The 20,192-nt window shown below is 39.4% G+C and overlaps 1 protein-coding gene across 5 annotated transcripts in view; it reads left to right on the top strand.

The window, feature by feature from the left end:
* The window catches only part of IFT52 (intraflagellar transport 52), a 51,863-nt gene extending 35,053 nt beyond the window's left edge, over positions 1 to 16,810 (top strand). For 4 of the 5 annotated variants that reach the window (XM_067554420.1, XM_067554419.1, XM_067554421.1 and 1 more), the window contains 8 exons: positions 1,115 to 1,241; positions 7,701 to 7,787; positions 9,113 to 9,181; positions 10,722 to 10,891; positions 11,350 to 11,437; positions 13,358 to 13,466; positions 14,291 to 14,436; positions 16,409 to 16,810. In XM_067554420.1, coding sequence (XP_067410521.1) covers positions 1,115 to 1,241; positions 7,701 to 7,787; positions 9,113 to 9,181; positions 10,722 to 10,891; positions 11,350 to 11,437; positions 13,358 to 13,466; positions 14,291 to 14,436; positions 16,409 to 16,456 — 844 coding nt within the window. In that variant the 3' untranslated portion in view covers positions 16,457 to 16,810. The remainder of the gene's footprint in view (positions 1 to 1,114; positions 1,242 to 7,700; positions 7,788 to 9,112; positions 9,182 to 10,721; positions 10,892 to 11,349; positions 11,438 to 13,357; positions 13,467 to 14,290; positions 14,437 to 16,408) is intronic. The other variant, XM_067554423.1, reaches the window with a different exon arrangement.
* The last annotated feature ends 3,382 nt before the right edge of the window (positions 16,811 to 20,192 follow it).

Below are 20,192 nucleotides of genomic sequence, written 5' to 3'. Positions count from 1 at the left end.
GGGGGAGTGCAGCCCACAGGGAGCCTGGGAGCCTGTAGGCTCCTGGCAGGGAGCTGGTCTCTCAGCTCCCCACACTACCCCTTAGGTCAGTGGAAGTCGTCCTAGTGAGGACGCACTCCATTGACCTAAGGAAAGCAGTGTGTACATCAGCCACCGCTGTAATTGTAGCGGTTGCTGAAAGTCGACATATTTTATGTCAACTTTATTTTCTTAGTGTAGACAAAGCCTAAAATGGGTGAATTCTTTAACAACACTTGCCAGACAGTCAAAGAGTAACAGTGATGGATTCTGAAGGGAGTTCCAAATATTCCTCCAGTCCAGACTTGTGATGATCAAATGAAACTTGTGTATGGATTTGAAAAGGCTTAAAGGACATTAAATGGTGAAGATCTTTAGTACCCTGCAGACTTGCACAATGAATGGGTTAGGTATAGGCAAGAAGACCTTCAATACAAGGGGGGGTAAAAGGTGCTAATCCAGGGAAACTCACACACTTGTATTATTTGGTGGCTCTCCCTCTTTCCTTCCCCTCGTAGTTCCTTTATTTTGAAGTGGGGTAGAAGAATACTGAAGAAGCTTCTGTCTTTCCATGAACAGCTGTAACTGATTGTTCTGTCTTGTTTATTTGGGGCTGTACGGATTATGGTGTTCATTACAGGGAAAAATTGAAGTGCAGAAATATTTAGTATAATTATGTTCCAGAATATTTATTTGTTTGAGAGTTAATTACCCTTACTTCGCTCTCATATCTAGGAATACCTGAAAGAGAACCAAAACATTACACTTAAATTGATTGAAAATTCCAACCATGAAAACTCTAGAATAAGATCTGGGACTCTTTCTAGTCAGCAAGATTTCAAAAGTGTGCTTTTGTGAGCATGCACCGTCCCTGACTCAAGTCAGGATTTATGCACACAGACCATGACTTGTATGTGTGCCAAAGCATGCATTTGAAAATCTGAGCCTTGGCTTGGTTAATATTGCTAATGCCTCTGACTCCAAAAAGCCAATGCAGGACTGAACATCAATCACTGATCAGGAATATCATTAACAAATCTAAAATCTAGTCTCGGAAATTTAGCAGACTCTAATAAAATGCTTGTATTTTTTGCAGGGCTCTCACTTTTGTGTATCCATTTGGTGCCACATTAAATGTTATGAAGCCGGCAGTGGCTGTTCTTTCCACAGGGTCTGTCTGCTTTCCACTCAATAGACCCATTCTGGCTTTTTACCATTATAAGGTACAATGCTGCATGAAATAAGCTATCCATCCCCCAGTAAAGAAAGGTAACTATATGGTATGGCAGATCTACACACATCTGTTTCTATTCCCAATGCGCCTACAAACATTTGAACCTGTCTGACAATTCTTGATTCTTTTTTGTGGAAAGCTCTATTGCGCAGAGTTCAAAGAAGAAAAAGGTTTGATCATCATAAAAGTTTATGTACTTTTTTTTTCTTCCAGGTTTTGTTTTTTATTTCCAGTTTGACTGTATTTGCACCATTTAGGAAGTGAGATGATCAGTTCAGCTGCATAAATAGGCATTTTGAGTTAATGACTATCACTCTCTTAGAACTGAAGAAGATTTTGTATTCATGATCTTAGCCATTGGTTTTGGTTTGGTGCTTGCTTGTTTGCAAACATTTCTCCATAATAAGTACTAAGCGATTTTTTAAATTTAATGATTAATATGTTAAAAATGAATTTTTATATTTGGTATCTTATTGATGTAGAGACTTCTCCCCTAAATGTGCACAAAGTTACACATGCATGTCATGGGTAAAATAGACTCCATAAAGCATAAGAGACAATAATAGTGCATGAAGTCATATTATTATGTTGCCAGTTCCTCTATGACAGGCAAGATTGGGGCAACACTTGCCAAATCACAGCTTGCTTACTTCCACGGCAAGCAAAGTCAGAACAGTTTTCTCACTCACCACCCCTACTTACATTTATGGAGCAAGTGTTTATACATGTGGTCAGCTTGAAATCACATGCACAACCATACATTTCTGTATCATGTTAATCGTCAAGTCATGTAAAGCCTTGTCCTCCTGAGATCCGAACCTTGCCAGTTACAATTGCATTTCAAAACTGCTTTTGTTTAGCTGGGTTCTAGCACTCTTTCCTTGACTAGTGTGGACAGGAATATTTTATCTGAGAACCATAATAACAAAACTCTGCTATGGATTAAACCCTGAAGTGTTTATCCCAATCCCTGGGCAGTCTGTTGCATAGATTAATAACTGAAGTCTAACAGGACTGTCAGATGAAAAAAATTCTAGTTCATACAGGCCAGGGAAACCGAATCAGAAATGTAAATTTAAACACAGTTGCTGCTGTCATGTTTCTGTCACAAAGGAGACCGGGCCTAAGTGAGTAATACATTTTTAAAAGCTCTTTTTAATTAAATTTTAGTGAATATTATCCTCCCTAAATTTCTGAATGTCTGTTTCTTTGGCTCTGATGTAGTGAGAAAATTAATTGAAAACTTAACTGTGAAATGAGAGCCTGATAATCCAAAGCCAGTCTTTTAAATTGATGTAGGCATACAGTTGCATGTGCAAATCAGGTAACTGTGCATGCTCATCCATCTAATTCATAATTTGTGTCTGAGATCTGATTTCACTGCACAAGTGAAATGTCTTGTGTATTTTGGGTGCACGATAGCGTGCCTCAGCTGCATGAAAATCTGGCCCTTGATTCTCAACAAAACTGCCAGTGATCTTATGATGATTCTGCTTCTTTCCTCAAATGGGGTAAGAAAATGTTTTTTCCATCAGAGTTCTCATCATTGCCAATCTCCCTTTTGATATAATAGCATGAAAAGTCAAGGAGGTAGAATTGATCTTTAATTAATTAATTTTTTTTTCCTATTTAGCTGGAGGAAATTATAGACAAAATGCTGGAAGATGAAGCTGAAGACAATGGTAGAATCTCTGTCAGAGCAGAGAAAAGGATTAGAAAGAAAATATATAATCTGTTTGAGAGAAGTGAGGTAGGGAAAAGAATAGCAATGTATAATAGAACAATAGATAAATGTAATAGGGAAATCACGATGATGAGGTGAATGAGGCGTTTTGAGAATGAATAACAGAAATATCCAAAATTCAGACCTGGCAGTAATGGGAATTACCCTTGCATCTGTTGGAAAAGTAATACAGCAATATTCAAAATATCCAATAAGATCTTGGAATGAATTGGGAACAACTTTTTGTTTCAGAAGGTGGAGGAAGCAGCCAGGCGGACAGCCATTTTAGCCTTGATTCTGATTGACAGAGGAAAAAATGGCTGCAAATTTAAAAGTTGAAGACAGTTTGGGTGAAAGCGATCAATAAGTGATAGATTTCATGTTTATAAGGAAAGGAAGGAGTGAGAACAGTAGAATAAGGACAATGGACTTCAAAAAAGCAGATTTTAACAAACTCAGAGGGGTATGGTCCCATGGGAAGAAAATGTAAGGGAAAAATGAGTTTAGGCGAGTTGGCAGTTTCTCAAGGAGACACTGTTTAAAGATGCAACAACAAACTATCCTGATGTGAAGGCATAATAGCAAGGATAGTAAGAGGCCAGCATGGCTCCATCAGGAGCTCTTTAATGACCTGAAAACCTAAAAGGAATCCAACAAAAAGTGGGAAAATGGACAAATTGCTAAGGAGGACTACAGAAGAATAGCACAAGCATGTAGGGGCAAAATCAGAAAGACTAAGGCACAAATTAGTTAAACCTAGTAAGGGACATAAAAGGCAATAAGAAGAGGTTCTTTAAATACTTAGGAGCAAGACAAAGATGAAAAAAATTGTAGGTCTCTCTTTAGCAGAGAAGGAGAGTGGCATAAAGAAGGCTGAAGCGTTTAATGCCTGTTTTTGCTTCAGTTTTCACTAAAAAGGTAAATTGTGAGAAGATATGTAACACAATTAATAACAAGAAGGGGGAAGTTATGTAAGCCAAAACAGGGAAAGAACAGATTAAAGAATACAGTAGAACCCCATTTATCTGAGCCTCCCATTATCCGGCTCTCAGTATTAACCGAACCGCTAGCGCACAAACAAGAATAGTGTCTCATATTTGCTCATTCTCTGAATTATCCAAACTTTTATCAGATCTGGCCCTGGTCCCAATTAGATTGGATAAATCGGGTTCCACTGTATTTAGATAAGTTAGATGCATTCAGGTCAGCAGGGCCTGAATACAAGTCATCCTACAGTATTTAAGGAACTAGCTGAAGCAATCTTGGAACCATTAGGGACTGTCTTTGAGACCTCATGGAGGTCCCAGAGGACTGGAGAAGGGCAAACATAGTACCTATCTTTAAAAAGAGGATCCAGGGAATTATAGACTACTTAGCCTAACTTTGATACCTGGAAAGATATTGGAATAAATTACTATGCAGGTAGTTTGTAAGCACCTGGAGGATATTAGGGTTATAAAGAATAGCCCCCAGGGATTTGTCAACAACAAATAATTCCAAACTAACCTAATTTCCTTCTTTGTGAAGATGACTGGCCTGGTGGATAGGGAGGAAACAGTAGACATGATGTATTTTGATGTTTATACCTTGATTTCCTAAGCAAACTAGGGAGATGTGGTATAGATGAAATTACTATAGGATGAATGCGTAAGTAGTTGAAAGACTGTACTCAAAGAGTAGTCAATGGTTCAATGGTATCAATGGTTTGTTCTCAAACTGGGAGGATGTATCTAGTGGAGTCCCACAAGGATCAGTCTCGGGTCTGGGACTATTCAATATGTTCCTTAGTGACTTGGAAAATGGAATGGAGAGTATGCTTATTAAATTTGCAGATGACCTCAAGCTGGGAGGGGTTGCAAGCACTTTGGAGGACAGGATTAGAATTCAAAATGATCGTTACAAATTGGAGAGTGGGTCTGAATTCAACAAGATGAAATTCAATAAAGATAAATGCAAAGTACTACACTTGAAGGAAAAATCAAATGCACAAGTACACAATGGGGAATAAATGGGTAGGCAGTACTACTGCAGAAAAGGATCTGGGGGTATAGTGGATCACAAATTGAATATAAGTCAATGTGATGCAGTTGCAAAAAAGGCTAATATCAGTCTGAGGTGTATTAACAGGAGTGTTGTATGTAAGACATGGGAAGTAACTGTCCCACTCTACTCTGCACTTGAGAGGCCTTAGCTGGAGTACTTTGTCTAGTTCTAAGCAGCACACTTCAGGAAAGAGGTGGAGAAATTCCAGAGAAGAGCAACCCAAAATGATAAAATGTTTAAAAAATATGACCTATGAGAAAAGATTTAAAAAACTGGGCATATTTGGTCTTGAGAAAAGAATACTGAGGCGGAACTTGATAAGTCTTGAGATATGTTAAGGGTTGTTATAAAGAGGACAGTGATCAATTGTTTTCCATATTCACTGAAGGTAGTGCAAGAAGTTATCTGCTTAATCTGCAGCAGGGGAGATTTAGGTTTGATGGAAAATCTAACTATAAGGATAGTTAAGCACTGGGATAGGCTTCTGAGGGAGTTTGTGGAGTCCCCATCATTATAGGTTTTAAAGAACAGTTTAGATAAATGCCTGTCAGAGTCCAGAGATGATTCTGAAATTCCCCAGGGTACAATCTGGACTGTTGAATAGCTATGTCCTTTCAAATCTCCAACCTGAAGAGCATTTTACACTGCTTCACTGGTAGAGCAACCACTCCTGGTCCTGCTCATACACAGCCTCTAACATATAAAATCAGTCCTAGTTGAATTACATGAATGCTGTAGCCAGTCACTCATGAATTACATACAGGGCGACACCAGCAACTTCCCAGTCCCAGACCTTCCCCCAGAAATGTGCGTCTTGTAATGCCCAGCACTCTACTGTACTGTGCAAGCTCATCTAAAGTCTATCATTTCATCAATGGAAAATGATATGCACAAACCTTGTTATCTCAAGTGGAGGTTCCCAATACTTCTTAACACACACTGGTTTAGATAAAACAGTAAAACAAGTTTATTAACTACAGAAAGATTTTAAGTGATTACAAGTAATGAGGCATAAAAGTCAGAATTGGTTACAAAGAAAATAAAAAGAGAAAACGCAAACTATCTAATTTAGCAATCTAAATGGATTCAAAGCAAAAGTTTTTCTCACTGTATGCTCTTTACTGGCTAGAAGACTGTAGACCAGGACACTTCCCCCACAGTGTTTCTTCAGGCATTATTGCAGTCATGAGCAGAGAGTGGTGGAGCCTTTCTTTCTCATTCTTATATCCTTCTTTCCTCTTATGCTTCCCGCTGGGGTTCAGGCAAGTCAGTCTGTTTACAAAGAAAACTCCCAGCTATTCTATTGCCAATATGTAAAGTTCTTGCTCACACTCTTCTTCCTGCCAAAGAATGGCCACTTACTTAGGTGATAGTTCATGATACTCCATTTGACTATGGAGATACCCGGCCAGGGCATTAGTGTGACTTTTGTCTCTGAAAACCTGGTTTGGGCCTGCTTTTCTAACTTTGGAACATGTCACAGCAGTGTTATACAGTAGAATCTTAACTTTACAGTGTTGCCACATATTTTACCAGGACAGTAATGTTCAGCAGATATGAGTTTTCAAATGATACAAGGCAGACTGTACAAAATTTATCATAGTTTTGGTAAAAGGGTGAATTTAAGAGGGTACAGTCTGTTACAATGATCTAGGTGTATTTGGTCTTTCACAGAGGGCTGGACTAGACCTCTCTCAGTCCCTTCCAGCTCTTCATTTCTATGCTTCTAGGAAACAGTAACAGCTGAGGATGCTGTCCAGCTGAAATGTTGTAGGGGATAGAAGTCACTTGCTTTAGGTTGCTTCATTTCGTGGGATCCTTTACTAAGCAGGAGCCAAATAGAAAGCACAAGCATTCCATTCATGGTCAGAAAGTTACCATTATGCTTATCCTTTGTTCAGTAGAAGTAAACTAGAACCTTATTTGAAGCAATTTCAAGCTCTTTGCAACAGCAGTTTGTATGGTTACATTATTTGCTATGAATTTTAATTTTGGTGCCCACAAGAAGTATTACTCTTGTTGTGCTGTCTTGAAAATTTACTTTTTTTTAGGGGTAGTTTGGTTTCCTTTTACAGAATTTTTCATATGACATTTTAATTCAGCTAACTAAATACACTTGTCTTTTTGTAACTTTGCTTATGAAGATCAAAAATTGTTATGCCTTTCCTTTGTTAGCTCTCAAAGCCCCAGGCTAGCTATGTTGACTTCCATACATACCTCACTCTTGCATGTACTGACTCTGAGCTACTCAAGAAAGGTGCACATGAGATTAGCTATGTATTAATCTCACTTAAGATCTTATTCTTTCTTTCTCTTTTCATGAGTAGTTTTTTTAAGGAGTTAAAAACGCCAATAAAATACATACAATCCACTTATTGTTGATGTAATCTTATTTATTGCTCTTATTTGTGGGTTGCCAATGAAATGTGTCTCTAATCCCATTAATGCAGAGCAATACTTTTTAAGGCATGTTAAAGAATAAACCTGCTAAAGGAATGCATTTATTTTATACTTATGCTGCACATTCAAGAAATTGCCCTTTTGCAAGTTGTTGTATCTACTTCTTGTTCCAAAGTTCCCCTTGCCCTCTAATTAAAATAACTTAATAGTTTAATGCATGGTATGAATCCCCTCAAATATTTGTGCTCTGAAGTTTTTTTGATATGTTAACTTTATTGACAGAACCAAGGTGGAAAAATGGCAGTGTTGGGATCTTGCCACATGTTCAGTGACCAATATTTGGATAAAGAAGAGAACAGCAAGATCATGGTAGACTTTTTTAAAAATGTATTTTTTTAATTATCATTAGTCTTTTCATAGCATTCACAAACACAACCAATCCTTGCAGTTTGTTCCCAGAAATTTCACAGATACCAGAACCGCTACGAAATAGTTGGGAGATGAAGAAGCGGATTTGGCATTGACATAGTGAGGGAGATTTTCAAAGGCATGGATAGCAGTTGGGCACCTAACTGTGCATGTTGCAAAGTGGAATTCTATAAAGCTTTTCCTGCTTCAGCCCTCCTGACCATAATTGTTTAAAATATGTAGTAGTTTTTTTGGTCATTATATAGCTGAAGTTTGTTACAGCTACAAATGTGGCAACACAATTAATAATAATAGTTGATTCTTATGCTCCATTTGTTTAAAGATCAGAGTGTTTCACAAAGGTTGGTATGTATTACCTTCCTTGTCTGCTTAAACAAAAAAAAGGAATCGTATTAAGTAACATGGGCATTCAAAAAGCAATTAAATGATATGCCACTGCTCATGTAAAGATTCAGGGTGGCTCTTGGAAGAGAATTTTGGTATTACAATCATTCCTTTGTTCTAATCACTAGATAACACTGTTCTACTTGATCCAGAGTATTAGGCAGTTTATGTCTACACATTCTTTCAGTTTCTGTATGTTTTTCTTTGTAACATGACTTCTTTTGTAAGTTCATTTGTTAACTGCATCTTGAGCTTCATGCACTTCACTGTATGTTGTCTTTTTAAAACAAATATAATGAAAGGAGTATTCTGATTGGCTGATGGATTTGCATTTAACTATACAAATTTGATTTGCATTGCTATACAAATACATGTTATAGACATAAGGCCAAATTAACCTCTCTAAGTTAATGCAACTTAGTTGAGGTCAGTAAAGTAACACTGGCTTACATCAATGTTTGTCCACAGGGTCCTTGCCCAAATACAATAGCTGGCAATCTCTACTATTCAAGTATTCTCTATTAAAGTACAAATCAGCAATCATTTGCCCATTATTACATTTTTCAAGATCACTTATGCACTTCAGATGTCCACATTTTTCAGGTGGATGAACAGAATTGGTTTTCATCCTCGTGCCTTGCAATTCACTTGCATCCAGTTAACGTGCACTCTTTGCCATGTTTTGTTGCTTCAGTAAGTAATATGAATACTCTTCATATTACTAGTTTTCTTCCCCAATAGTCTTTATTGTGTTATCCAGCACTTTCACATTTATGCCTTCTCTTCCATCAAGTGGATTTGCCAAGGAGTTTTGAACTTTTAGTATTATAGTAAGTTATTCGGACACTCCAAAAACCTAATACACATCTGTGCTTCCCCAGGATGTGCTTTTCCAGTGGCTCACAACAACAGACATCCATTTAAATCAGATTGATGCAGAGGACCCTGAGGTAAGAGACATTCATCATGTGATAGCTAATAATCTTTTAATCCACCTGGACTGGAATTACAGAAGTTTTTGCCAGCACCCCACATTTAAAGGCTGTATCCATATTCTTATTACAGACCCCTTACGAGTTTTATTTCATTCTCAGATGTAAAAATTCTTTTCAGACTGAAACTTGGCAACTCAGATCTCTACCTAGCAGGGGATTTTGTTAGATATTTTTAAAAACGTGTATAATAAATGAAAATCAAATGAGTAAATAACATGTCAATTGCCACGAATTAAAATAACAAGAAGACATTAAAATACAGTTCCAGTCTCACTTAAACCCCTGTAATCTGGAGTTTCATAGATCAGGATTCAGTTCTCATTATCTAAGCTCTCTGAGACATCAGCAGGGACAGTAACCTTGATGTTCTAGTCAAGCTTTTACCTAGGTTTTTGAGGTTGAATCCTGAACTCAAATGTTCAACATTTTAGAGATATACATAAGAACAAACAGCATTTTAATGTAGCTTCTAATGTGGCTTTTGTTGTTGGTATTGCATCCAAATGTTGTAGTGATGAACTTCAAGGTCTCAAAAACTGAAGCTGTGTTAGGGGAATTTTGGAGATATCGCTGACATTTTTGCCACACGTGGATTAGGATTCTCTGCGGTATTTGGATAGTGATTCATCATAAAATGTCAGCCATGGAGATGTCTGTATCTAACTTGCCAATGGTTATCATTCCCATTTGCCAGATTTTTTAGTTTAAATTAAATTTCATTGAGGAGACCACTACTCCAGTCTGATATTTTTGCATTTCTGCTCTGAGCCCTCACTTCAAGGGCAAGTATATGGCAAATAGAACATTTCTATGAATGTATTTTCTTTTACTTGGAAATACTTTACACACACAGGAGAAGGGGGAATTGCTTCTATAAATAACACACACAAGTTAGCCTTAACTTTAATTTGACAAACTTGCAATTCATTAATCAGCAGCAGGATTGGCACACTTGACACACCTGCTAGTTCCTGAAGCACCAGAGTGTGGAACAGCAGTCTTTGGCCATTGACTTCAGAGCACCATGGAGTGAGCTGCCTTCAGCCTCTCTTACCAAGTGAAAGACAGGGAAATTCAAATGTAGCATCTCTTCTGCAACTGAAGCAGCATTACACAGACAGGAAAAAGATTCAGGTTTGCCTTGGTGCAAGACACCCATTACTGTAAAATAAAATGTACACATTGGTTTGAAAATATTTATTGCTGAAAACGTAGTTCAGTTGATTTCAACATCTATGCTTTAATGTCTCTTTGTTTCTGTTTTGTATCTCTGTATAATTGTGTCCACTTTCTTTTTACATAAAACTAAATAGTTAGTTGTTTGTGACATTCCTAAACCAAATATTGTGGCCTGTATTGTGAAGAGTCATGGGGGGGGGGGGGGGGATTGTAAACTGAAGTTAAAAAAAAATCTCATATAGAAAGAATGATTTAAGTGAAGTAAAAATTGGGAGGAACCTATTTCATGCTGTTGAAATCCCCTTACTCACACCAGTGTCATGGTGTTCAGATTTCAGACTATACAATGCTTCCAGATATAGCCACGCTGTCTGAGCGACTAAGAGTGTGTCTACAGGAGGGAGATGAGAACCCACGAGATTTCACAACCCTCTTCGATATGTCCATTTATCAGCTGGATACAACCTCCCTCCCTAAAGTTATCAAGTCAGCATCTGTGAAATTTTTGTTTGTGTTTTTTGTCTTATTTTGCATTTCCTCTGTGTGTGTGTGTGTGTGTAAGCATATGTATAATGAGGGAAACACTTTCATCTCTTTACTGTATTATTGTAAGGTGCTTATTAGATGAATGCATTGAACTTCCACCCGGGGACACTTGAATTTAAACATGCCATAGGTCACAAATAGAAAAGCTGAGCAGTCTGTCTGCACTGTACTGGATGCTTGTCCATTTTCTAAAAGCAATTGCTTTGTAGTTGTCGCAGAGATCAAAGTTACTGTGTAACTGTGGTAATTAAGGACCCATGACACATTTGCACAAATAGGGTGTTAACCCTGATGTCCTGGGTAAATTCAGATTCACAGCTTATACATTTCACATGCAAGTGTAAACAGACAATATTATCATCCTCTCCTCTCAGACTTTGCCTTTTTCTCGATTGTAGATCTTACGAACAGCTGAATGTGAAACATGAACCTCTCCAGCTCATTCAGCCTCAGTTTGAGACTCCACTACCTGCACTCCAGCCAGCTGTGAGTAATCTTACATGACCGAGTTTCTGACCGACACCTGAGATGCGTAGAATCCACCTTGTAATGTGAATCTCTCTTTATTTTAAAGAACTATGGAGGAGACAGAGAAACAATAGAGCATTACCCATTTGAGTGTCTTAGTACATGCCAGGGCCTGTCTTTTAAGAAGTAGCACTCTTTATGGTCCTATGAACGTGTGTTCAGTCAAATCTTGTGATTGAAAACAATGAAACCCCTTAAGTGCACACGGGATAAGCAAACCGAGACAGCTGCCGGCAGAACTCAGTATTTCTTGGAGATGTTAGAATACTCCTTACATGTAGTATTTTTGCAGGTCTCCCTAGTTGCTTTATGTTGCTCTGAGCCAGTGGTGCCCAACCTTAGTGTGAAGGCCAAACATTATTTCAGAAAGGTCCTGGGGCCTTAACTATTTCTCTAGGTTCAGGCAATCAGGCTCCCATCCTGCTCTCAGTAGGATTCCCACAAGTAGGCAACAGAACAACCAGAGCTGCTCTCTCCTTTCTCCCCTCCTAGCTGAGCTCACATCAGAGCTGTTCCTGCAGCTGTGAGGCAGGTTGTAGGAGGTGGTTGGGGGACAGTGTCCCTTGCCCCCATTCCTTAAAAATCACAAGGTGTGGCTTATGGAGCACATCTTCAGTTTGCAACAGAATACATATATAATTTTTTTTAACACAGTGGCCTTTGAGGGACATAAGGCTGCAGGTCGGACATCACTGCTTTAAGCAATTCTGAGTAGTGTTGGTAGTCAGATAATCTTTGCCAGGCCTCAAAGAACAGTTTTCCAGATCAGGTCACTTAACCAACAACAACCTTCCTTTCTGGAATATTTCAATGTAGAATTAAAACAACCATATTTTCCAGATTGCTTTTCATTCGTGTGATGATAAAACTGTCAGTATTAATGCAGACACACTGATTGTGATGCCAAATGGGATAAAAGTCAAGCAATTCAAAATTAAATCCCATATTAACCCCAACTAAAGTTGCATATTGCACATATACTCAGTGATACAAAATACTGCATATAGCATTAGTGTTTATGTGTTAGTGTATGAGTAATGTGGCTGAATGAAGGTTCCCACAGCACCCAAACTGAGTTGCTTGACAGTTGGGAATTTAAAGTTTTGCCCATAATAGTCCATATTCTTGGGTCCTTTATTTCTGTGAGTAAATGGTCTCAGGATCCAGTGGATCTTGGCTGAAAGAATGGGGAATACTGGCTCTGCAACATCCTCAACCCTGGCTCTATGATGTTTACTCTGTCAAATGCTATGTGGGTAGAAGGAAGCTGAGGCTCAATATTTGACCACCCGTCAATCTTGTGGAGATTTGGTATATAAGTGAATGTCTTCTCTTAATAAACTCTTCACTGGGGAACAGTGGGCCAGGAGAGCACAATTCCTGCAGGGGAGAGCCCTGCATTGAAGGCCTTGGTGTCATTCTTTTCATGAACCCACAGCTACTTGGACTGTGGGAAAGGGTGTGGAGATGGGAAGGTACTTATCTTGTCCCAGCCTTGATTAGATGAATGTGAAAGAAATAGCAAATTCAGACTCCAGCTGTTTCTTGGCCTCTATATAGGAATAACCAGGCCAGAAGAGGATCTAGCTCTTGTCTTTGATTTAATTGGTTTAAAAAGAAAACAACAGAAAGAACAAAATGAGACCAGGGGGAGGGAAGGAGAGGTGCTGGCATGCTTGTGCCTAGGCAGTGTTTAGAATAGTTGTTTTTATGAAATATAAATGAAGTTTTTGAAATGTGTGCAGTTCATTGTGGATTTTTGGCTTATCATACCCTTTTGAAAGGCTCTCCCTATGTCCAAGTTGAAAGCAATCTTTAGTTTTCTATAGCATGTAAGAAAAACATTGACAGTAAATTACATTAAATCTTCTCTTGTAGGTTTTCCCACCTGCTTTCAGAGAATTACCTCCTCCCAGTCTGGACCTGTTTGACTTAGATGAAACTTTCTCCTCTGAGAAAGCTCGTCTTGCACAGATTACAAACAAATGTAAGCAAAGCAAACTTCTGAAGTTGGATTACTTTCATATTTATACCGAAATCCCATTCATTTGAGGAAAACTAGCAAAATAACTTGACATTTTAGCTGCAATAGGAACATGGAGGCCTGATTTTCAAAGGTACTGTGCACCGATAGCCCCCCATTGATTTCAACTATGCTTAGGGGTTCTCAGTATCTCTGGAAATCAAGTCCATGGAAAATACCCTCATCTGCATGGCATAGTGCACTGTTGCAGATTAAAATGTTAATAGCAGCGTGACTCTTCTTTTTCTGTGTCCCCTGCCTTCCTCTCCCAATCATTGTCAAAGAGAATGACTTCCAGAGCTGTGGTGGCTAGGATGTGATTCTTGGACCCATACATGTTAAAGGATCCTAGATTCCCTCACTAATTTATGATGGAAATTACTTTACTTTAAAATATTCAGTGGCAGGATCTAATAGGGCCAGTCCCTGATTCTGCTGTGAACCTCAGTGGTGGGAGTGCAGCTGATTTGATATTAATGGGTCTCTGATTTTGCTTATGCTTCATGTCTTATGAATGATTGTCACACCTTTCTTCATTTTAAAGCAGAAATGATAAGCCAATGTCACAGGCTATAAAGCTTTTACACACATCTCAGAATAATTGAAGAGGATTATAAAGTGCCAGCTGTAAGGCTGCATCTTTGAGGCAATTGTCCTACTGAATAATTGGGCTAAATTCCCCAAGTGCTTAATTGCAAGTTGAAATCAGCAGTGTAACTTCAGCTGAAAACTTCATATATTTCTCTGTGTGTGAGATTTGTCTCCCTCACGCTGTGGGTCCTTGTTAGGTACTGAAGATGACCTGGAGTTTTATGTCAGAAAATGTGGTGATATCCTAGGGGTAACAAATAAACTCCCAAAGGAGCAGCAAGATGCCAAGCATATCCTAGAACACATCTTCTTCCAGGTGGTGGAGTTCAAGAAGCTGAATCAGGTACGTTGTTTTAATAACAGAACAGCCAATGAATGGAGTGTGTGATGTTAGGTATGATCCTTTGTCACGGGGTGCTCTACTCACAGCAAGGGGTGTCGTCTTTGTGGCTGCATGTGGAGATTAGCTCAACTCAGTTCTGACGCCCCTTCTGCTGCTTGCTGCATGCTTTGCTGTCTCTCTCTCACTCCCTGCAACTCAGGGGACTCTGTCTTCATGGCTTGGCCTTTTGGCCAGGTCACTAGTATTCCCCTGCTGGGGTAGCTTAGGGTATGTCTGCACAGCAACTAGACATCCATAGCTGGCCCATGCAAGCCAGTTCAAGCTTGGGTTGCGAGGCTGTTTCATTGCTGTGTACGCATCTGGGTTCAGGCTGGAGTCTGAGCCCAGGGACCCTGCGAGATGGGAGGGTCCCAGACCTCAAGCTCCAGCCCGAGCCTGGAAGTCTAAGCAGCAGTGAAACAGCCCTGCGGGCCCAAGTCAGCTGGCACAAGCCAGCCATGGGTTTTTCTTGTTCTGTGTAGACATACCCAAAGTTTTTCCATAACAACAGCCTCAGGCAGTCTTCTTATGCACTGCCCTGATGGTGCCACTTCCCCAGTGGCTAGTAGGGGAACCCAGGCCCGCCCACTACTCTGGGTTCCACTCTAGGGACCCTACTCTAGCCCTGGACTCCTTCCTACATCTTTCTACTTCTCCGCTCTACTCTCTGGCTCTGCCCCCAGGTTTACCAGCCTAAACTCCTGCCTTCCAGGGAGTGACTACAGGCTACCTGGCACTGTAGCCCTAACACACCTCCCTACTCCCAGGGAATGACAATAGGTCATTTCCCTGCAGCCTGTTTCTGCTATTAGGTCCTTAGCTTTATAGAAGCCTCACCTATTCCTGCACAGGTAAGCTTCCCCTAATGAGGGCTTTCCTTTCAGCCTTAATTCCCCCCACTGGCAGGCTAATTGGCCCATCTGGCCTCCATTGTCCCCTTTGGGGCAAGTGTGGGAGGAACACCCCATTACATCCTCATGGTCATCCTCTCTGTAATAGTCACATTTGTCTCAGGCAAGGGGTCCAGTGATTATGCTATGTTGAGGCTTTTGTCGTAGGGTGAGCAGCCGGGCATCTGCTGATGACCGAAGTATGATCTTGACTACGGATAACCAAGTACAGAAACAACTATGTATACTCCTTAACTAATGCAGTCTTCTATTTTAGGATCCAAATTCATTTCACTGGCTCTTGTTTTGCTTTGTACACTTCTATGATACAGGAGTTTATAGACCCTTAAGTACTGATGCATGGAGGTCCTGTGATCAGCAAATTTCATAGAACTCAAACTGGACAATAACATGGCTGAAGTCACCTGCACTGTTCATAAGTTTTTAGTACTCTGTGACTGTAAGAATCACAAATGAGTTTCCTTATTGACTTGACACACATGCTTTACATATCTGTGTACATTAATGTGTTTACAAGCTTTCCTTCTCTAAAATGGTTGGCTTTAGGCAAAAGCCTTATTTGGGGATCTATAGTGTTGATAGGGACATTAAGCAGTCAGACCAATAGGTATACAGTTCAGGTGATTTCAGTGAAATGCCATCCATTGTGTTCTTTGTGCAGGTAACAGACAAGTCCTGGGTAAATGCTTGCACAATCTGGTAATACTATGGTAATGCAGATTTCATACCAATGATGTTAGGCCCAGATCCTCAAAGGTATTTAGGCTCCTAACTACTTTTGATTTCAGTGGGAGTTAGGAGCCTAAATACCTTTGAGGATCTGGGCCTCAGCAATTGAGAATAGGGCATTCGTGATGGTGCTACAAAAAAGTTCAGGGCTGCTGGGTCAACTGTGAACATCTCCTGTCTGATCAGCTGTTTCATTAATAGGGCTTCCAGGTCTACATAAGTAAAGAAAAAGAAACCTTTAAAGTGTATAACTTTTACTTTATATTAAATGTACTTTTCCCCCTCTTGTAAAGGAACATGATATTGACACAAGTGAAGCTGGATTTCAGAGTGGTTACTGAACACTGGCTTTTCCTGTCAGAGAGAGATCAACCGACCTTCTTAGCAAAAATATTTACTGTAACTCCCTCACCGTAAATTATTTTGTTACTTGTTTATTCAATATATTGGTTGACATTGCCTCAGCAATTCTTCTTTGAGCCTTTGGGTGTTGTAAATATGTATAAAATATTAAACTGGTACTTTTTTAAAAATGCCAAATGAGGGGTTGCCTTGGAGGTGGCAATAATTTTCAAAAGCCTTTTATGTAACAAACATTCCATATTTAATCTTGTTCTGTATTTTTTTATTGGAGCTATAATTCTGTAATCTGTGAAATATTCTTATGTTAAGAAAATATTTCCTTCTAATTCCTACTTCTGTCTCTGGTATTTATTTTCCTGTCTCTAATGCTTACTTGCAGAATCTGTTTGAATATAAAATGTTTGTTTTTATAGATGCTTGCAGTTTTTAATTGCACTGTAGAAGAGAGGCTGCTCACCTGTGATTCTATGTGTTTTGTGAGCTGGAGAGCAGAATATGTAGTCATAAGTAGAGCTGAGACTGAAACTCATGGAATTCATATGCTAATCTCTCAGCCTGTGGCTGCCTCCTCTGGGCTGTCAACCAGAATGAAAATAAGAAGTAGGTTTGTCACAGCAGAGGAAAAGATAAGCTTCCAAATGGAGGGAAAGAAATATACTTAGGCAAAGATGAGATTCTTTCTGGATCACTATCTTTTTGAAGTGTAAGGCACCATGTAAATTTGGAAAGGAGGGAACAACCATTTGGAAGAAGAATACTTAGAATTTAAAAGAAGTGTTTTCACAGTTGTCTACAATTGAAGGTGTTTTTCAAAACCAAAAACCCCCACTACTTTTTGCTTAAATTTACTCTGTCCCTGGACTATTTATCCCAACCCAGAGGAACAGTGAACTAGTGCACGAGAACTGAAATCAAAGTGAAAGTGATTAGTCTGTTTTAATTGTACAACCTGAGTGTTGGGTAAAAAAGAAAACCAAGAGCATAAATGGTGAAAAAGAAACAAGATTTAACATTCTTCAAATATTAATAACCAGCTGCTTGTGTAAAGAAAAGCAAGGACATCTATTTTTCTTAAGTTTTTAAATCTGTAATTGGCACTGCATGAGAGCACCGCTTCCTGTCATTTATGTAACTATGTATGTTATGCTTTTGAGGCCCAAACCCACAAAACTAACCTCCTTTCTCCCCTTCTGTCTTCCATGCAGCCCTCTTCCCAGGCACTTGCTTGTAGTTCTGGTCTGCTATATCTCTACTTCAAAGTTGCTTCTTCTGAAATGCCTTTTTGGCTTTGTCCTCTCAAGAGTGTAGTGAAGATGAGTGAAAATCCTATTCTTTCTACTGCTGCCTGTGCCCTCTCCCTCCAACCTGGGTGCTTAAAATATCAAATTACACTGCTTTTTAGGGAAAAGAGTTAGTTTTCTTTCCTGCCTAAAGTACACTAAGCTTGCTGTTGACACTATGTAAATACGCACTACATTCTGCTGGTGGAAGTGGCAATTCCATTGACTTCAAAGACTTTTGCTTGCTTATGCCAGCTATGAATTTAGCCCCCAGCATCCTTTACTGTTTACATAAGTGTAGAACCTTTAAACTCCATAGGGTCCCAGACTGCCTTAACACCTCTATGGCGGTGGTGGAAGATTATTATTATTGGTCAGAGATCACATTGTTCAAAAAAGGCTGCTGTGCTTTTTGTTTTTAGAAACTTGTTACCCCTTTCACTCCAAACACTGATAGGTACAATCCATCTGAAGATTTATACAACACGCTTAATCTTTCCAAGACTGTATCAATACCATTCACCAAACCAGCACAGGCTCCAGCTGAACTTAAACTTTTGCCCAGCCCTATTGGTATTTAGGAAATGATGAATAACTCCAGCCTGTGCTGTTCTTCAGTGTTTATACTTCAGACACTAAATATATCTATCCTTTAGAAAGCTTTAAGAGATGTTATGCCACCTGTTCTTGTTGTTGCAACAACATATTTGAGAAACAGTCAGCAGAACACTATGAGAATGCAGAATAAGCAGTGTGTGGCAAACCCCAGAGCTAGGGTTTATCCTTCAGTATTTCTCATGTTCATGTTTGCATCGCTTATGGGGCTAATGTAGTAAGTTTGAAAATAAATGGAGGCATTTTCACTTAAATAGTTACAAGGTGTAGATTAAGCTTTCCAGGCTGATGTGTAGAGAGGGATAACAGTGCACTTTCTCTCCTTTAAAAGAAGAACTAGCATCCCTGAAGAAACCATGGCTCCTGGCCCTCTCTTCCAGGAATCCTTCTACTTAATCTATGTAATCATGAAATTTCAGTGTTTTTCCTCCTTATTTCATTCACCTAATAGAAGTTGAAACCGTCATAGCTGTTTTGCCACATGGATGGTGGTTTAAGAGCAGTAGCCAGTCAGAGGCCTGTAGAACTGCTGTACCCATTATAGTGTTGATTTTCAGTAACAGTACGACATGCAACGCTCTATTTGTTGGCTACTAATCATGGACGGGCTTCAGTGCCACAGGTTTTGTCTCTTAAATTTCCAGCAATCATACCTGTAATTCTCCACAAGCAGCGGCTGATGTGTAGATAGGATTTAGATGTTCTTACTACCTTGTCATCTAACCTTCCTCAAGTACTTGAGCCCTCTGTCCACACAGGCCTTCACAGTCATGCATGATGGGTGTGATACATGACTGTGTAGACAGAGCCATAGACTAAGGAAATCCCCAATTGTCTGCTGTGGTGCTATTATGAGTCAGTTACTACACCCCATCCCGCTGCTCTGCTTGTACAGGAACATTGCAGAATAACCTGCATCACACCCAGAAGGAAATGAAAATGAATGCTGCTTTCAGAAACCGACTTCTCCTCTCTACACTTTTGGGGCCTCTTGCATCACAACCCCTTACTTTAGCCTGAAGAAGCGTATTCTCTTCTCCATCTGTTCCTGCCTCTCTCCTTAGGGACGTAAGTAGGAGGCTCACTGTTTAATTAGCAAAAGGTATGCTTTTGTTCAGCTGTTAGCCTTCTGATCAGTCTAGCTTCTGGAGCACTCTCTCTTTTTAGTGTGTCTAGGTATGGTCTAGCCATGATTCTGACAAATGTGAGCAGGCCTGTTGTAGTAACTTGGAGGTTTAACATTGGTAGGACCCACTTCAGATTAATAGAATATTTAAAGAGATCTTACACTTGTCATCTGGGAGTGGTGAGAGGGAACAAAGCTACAATGCAAGATCACACTTGCTAAAGAACTCCATGGTTGTAAATATAAATTAAAACCATCCACAAATAAGAAGTGGTGCCTCTGTGAAACCTCCACCCTTTCCTCATATCTCTTCATCTATCAAGACCCAAATATAGGATGCAGTGAATGATGACCAATAATAAGGGACACCAATATTATTCCTGCATAAAACGTCAAAGGCTGTAGGATTCCTTTCTTCAGTGTGATAATCTATAACCTCAGGTTCTTCTGTCTGTGGGTCAGTTGTATATAATTTTCATCAGTGAAAGTGAGAGGATACTAGATGGGTAGGGAATGAAGGAAAGTAGAAGTAGGATGAGATATGCCCATCAAAACAAAGGTAATGTGAGAAGTTCCTAAGAAACCCACTTCGTTCCGTTAGTCCCACATGAAGTGATTACAGAAATAATATAAAGTCACTTTGACTCTATGTCCCACCACATTTCTATGTTGCAAAATCCTACTTCACAAGAT

The sequence above is a fragment of the Emydura macquarii genome, unplaced genomic scaffold (assembly GCF_026122565.2).
Source record: "Emydura macquarii macquarii isolate MOO-44397 ecotype Brisbane River unplaced genomic scaffold, CSIRO-AGI_Emac_v2 contig_1483, whole genome shotgun sequence".
Lineage (NCBI taxonomy): Eukaryota > Metazoa > Chordata > Testudines > Chelidae > Emydura > Emydura macquarii.
This window is presented reverse-complemented; position numbering and strand designations above follow the sequence as displayed.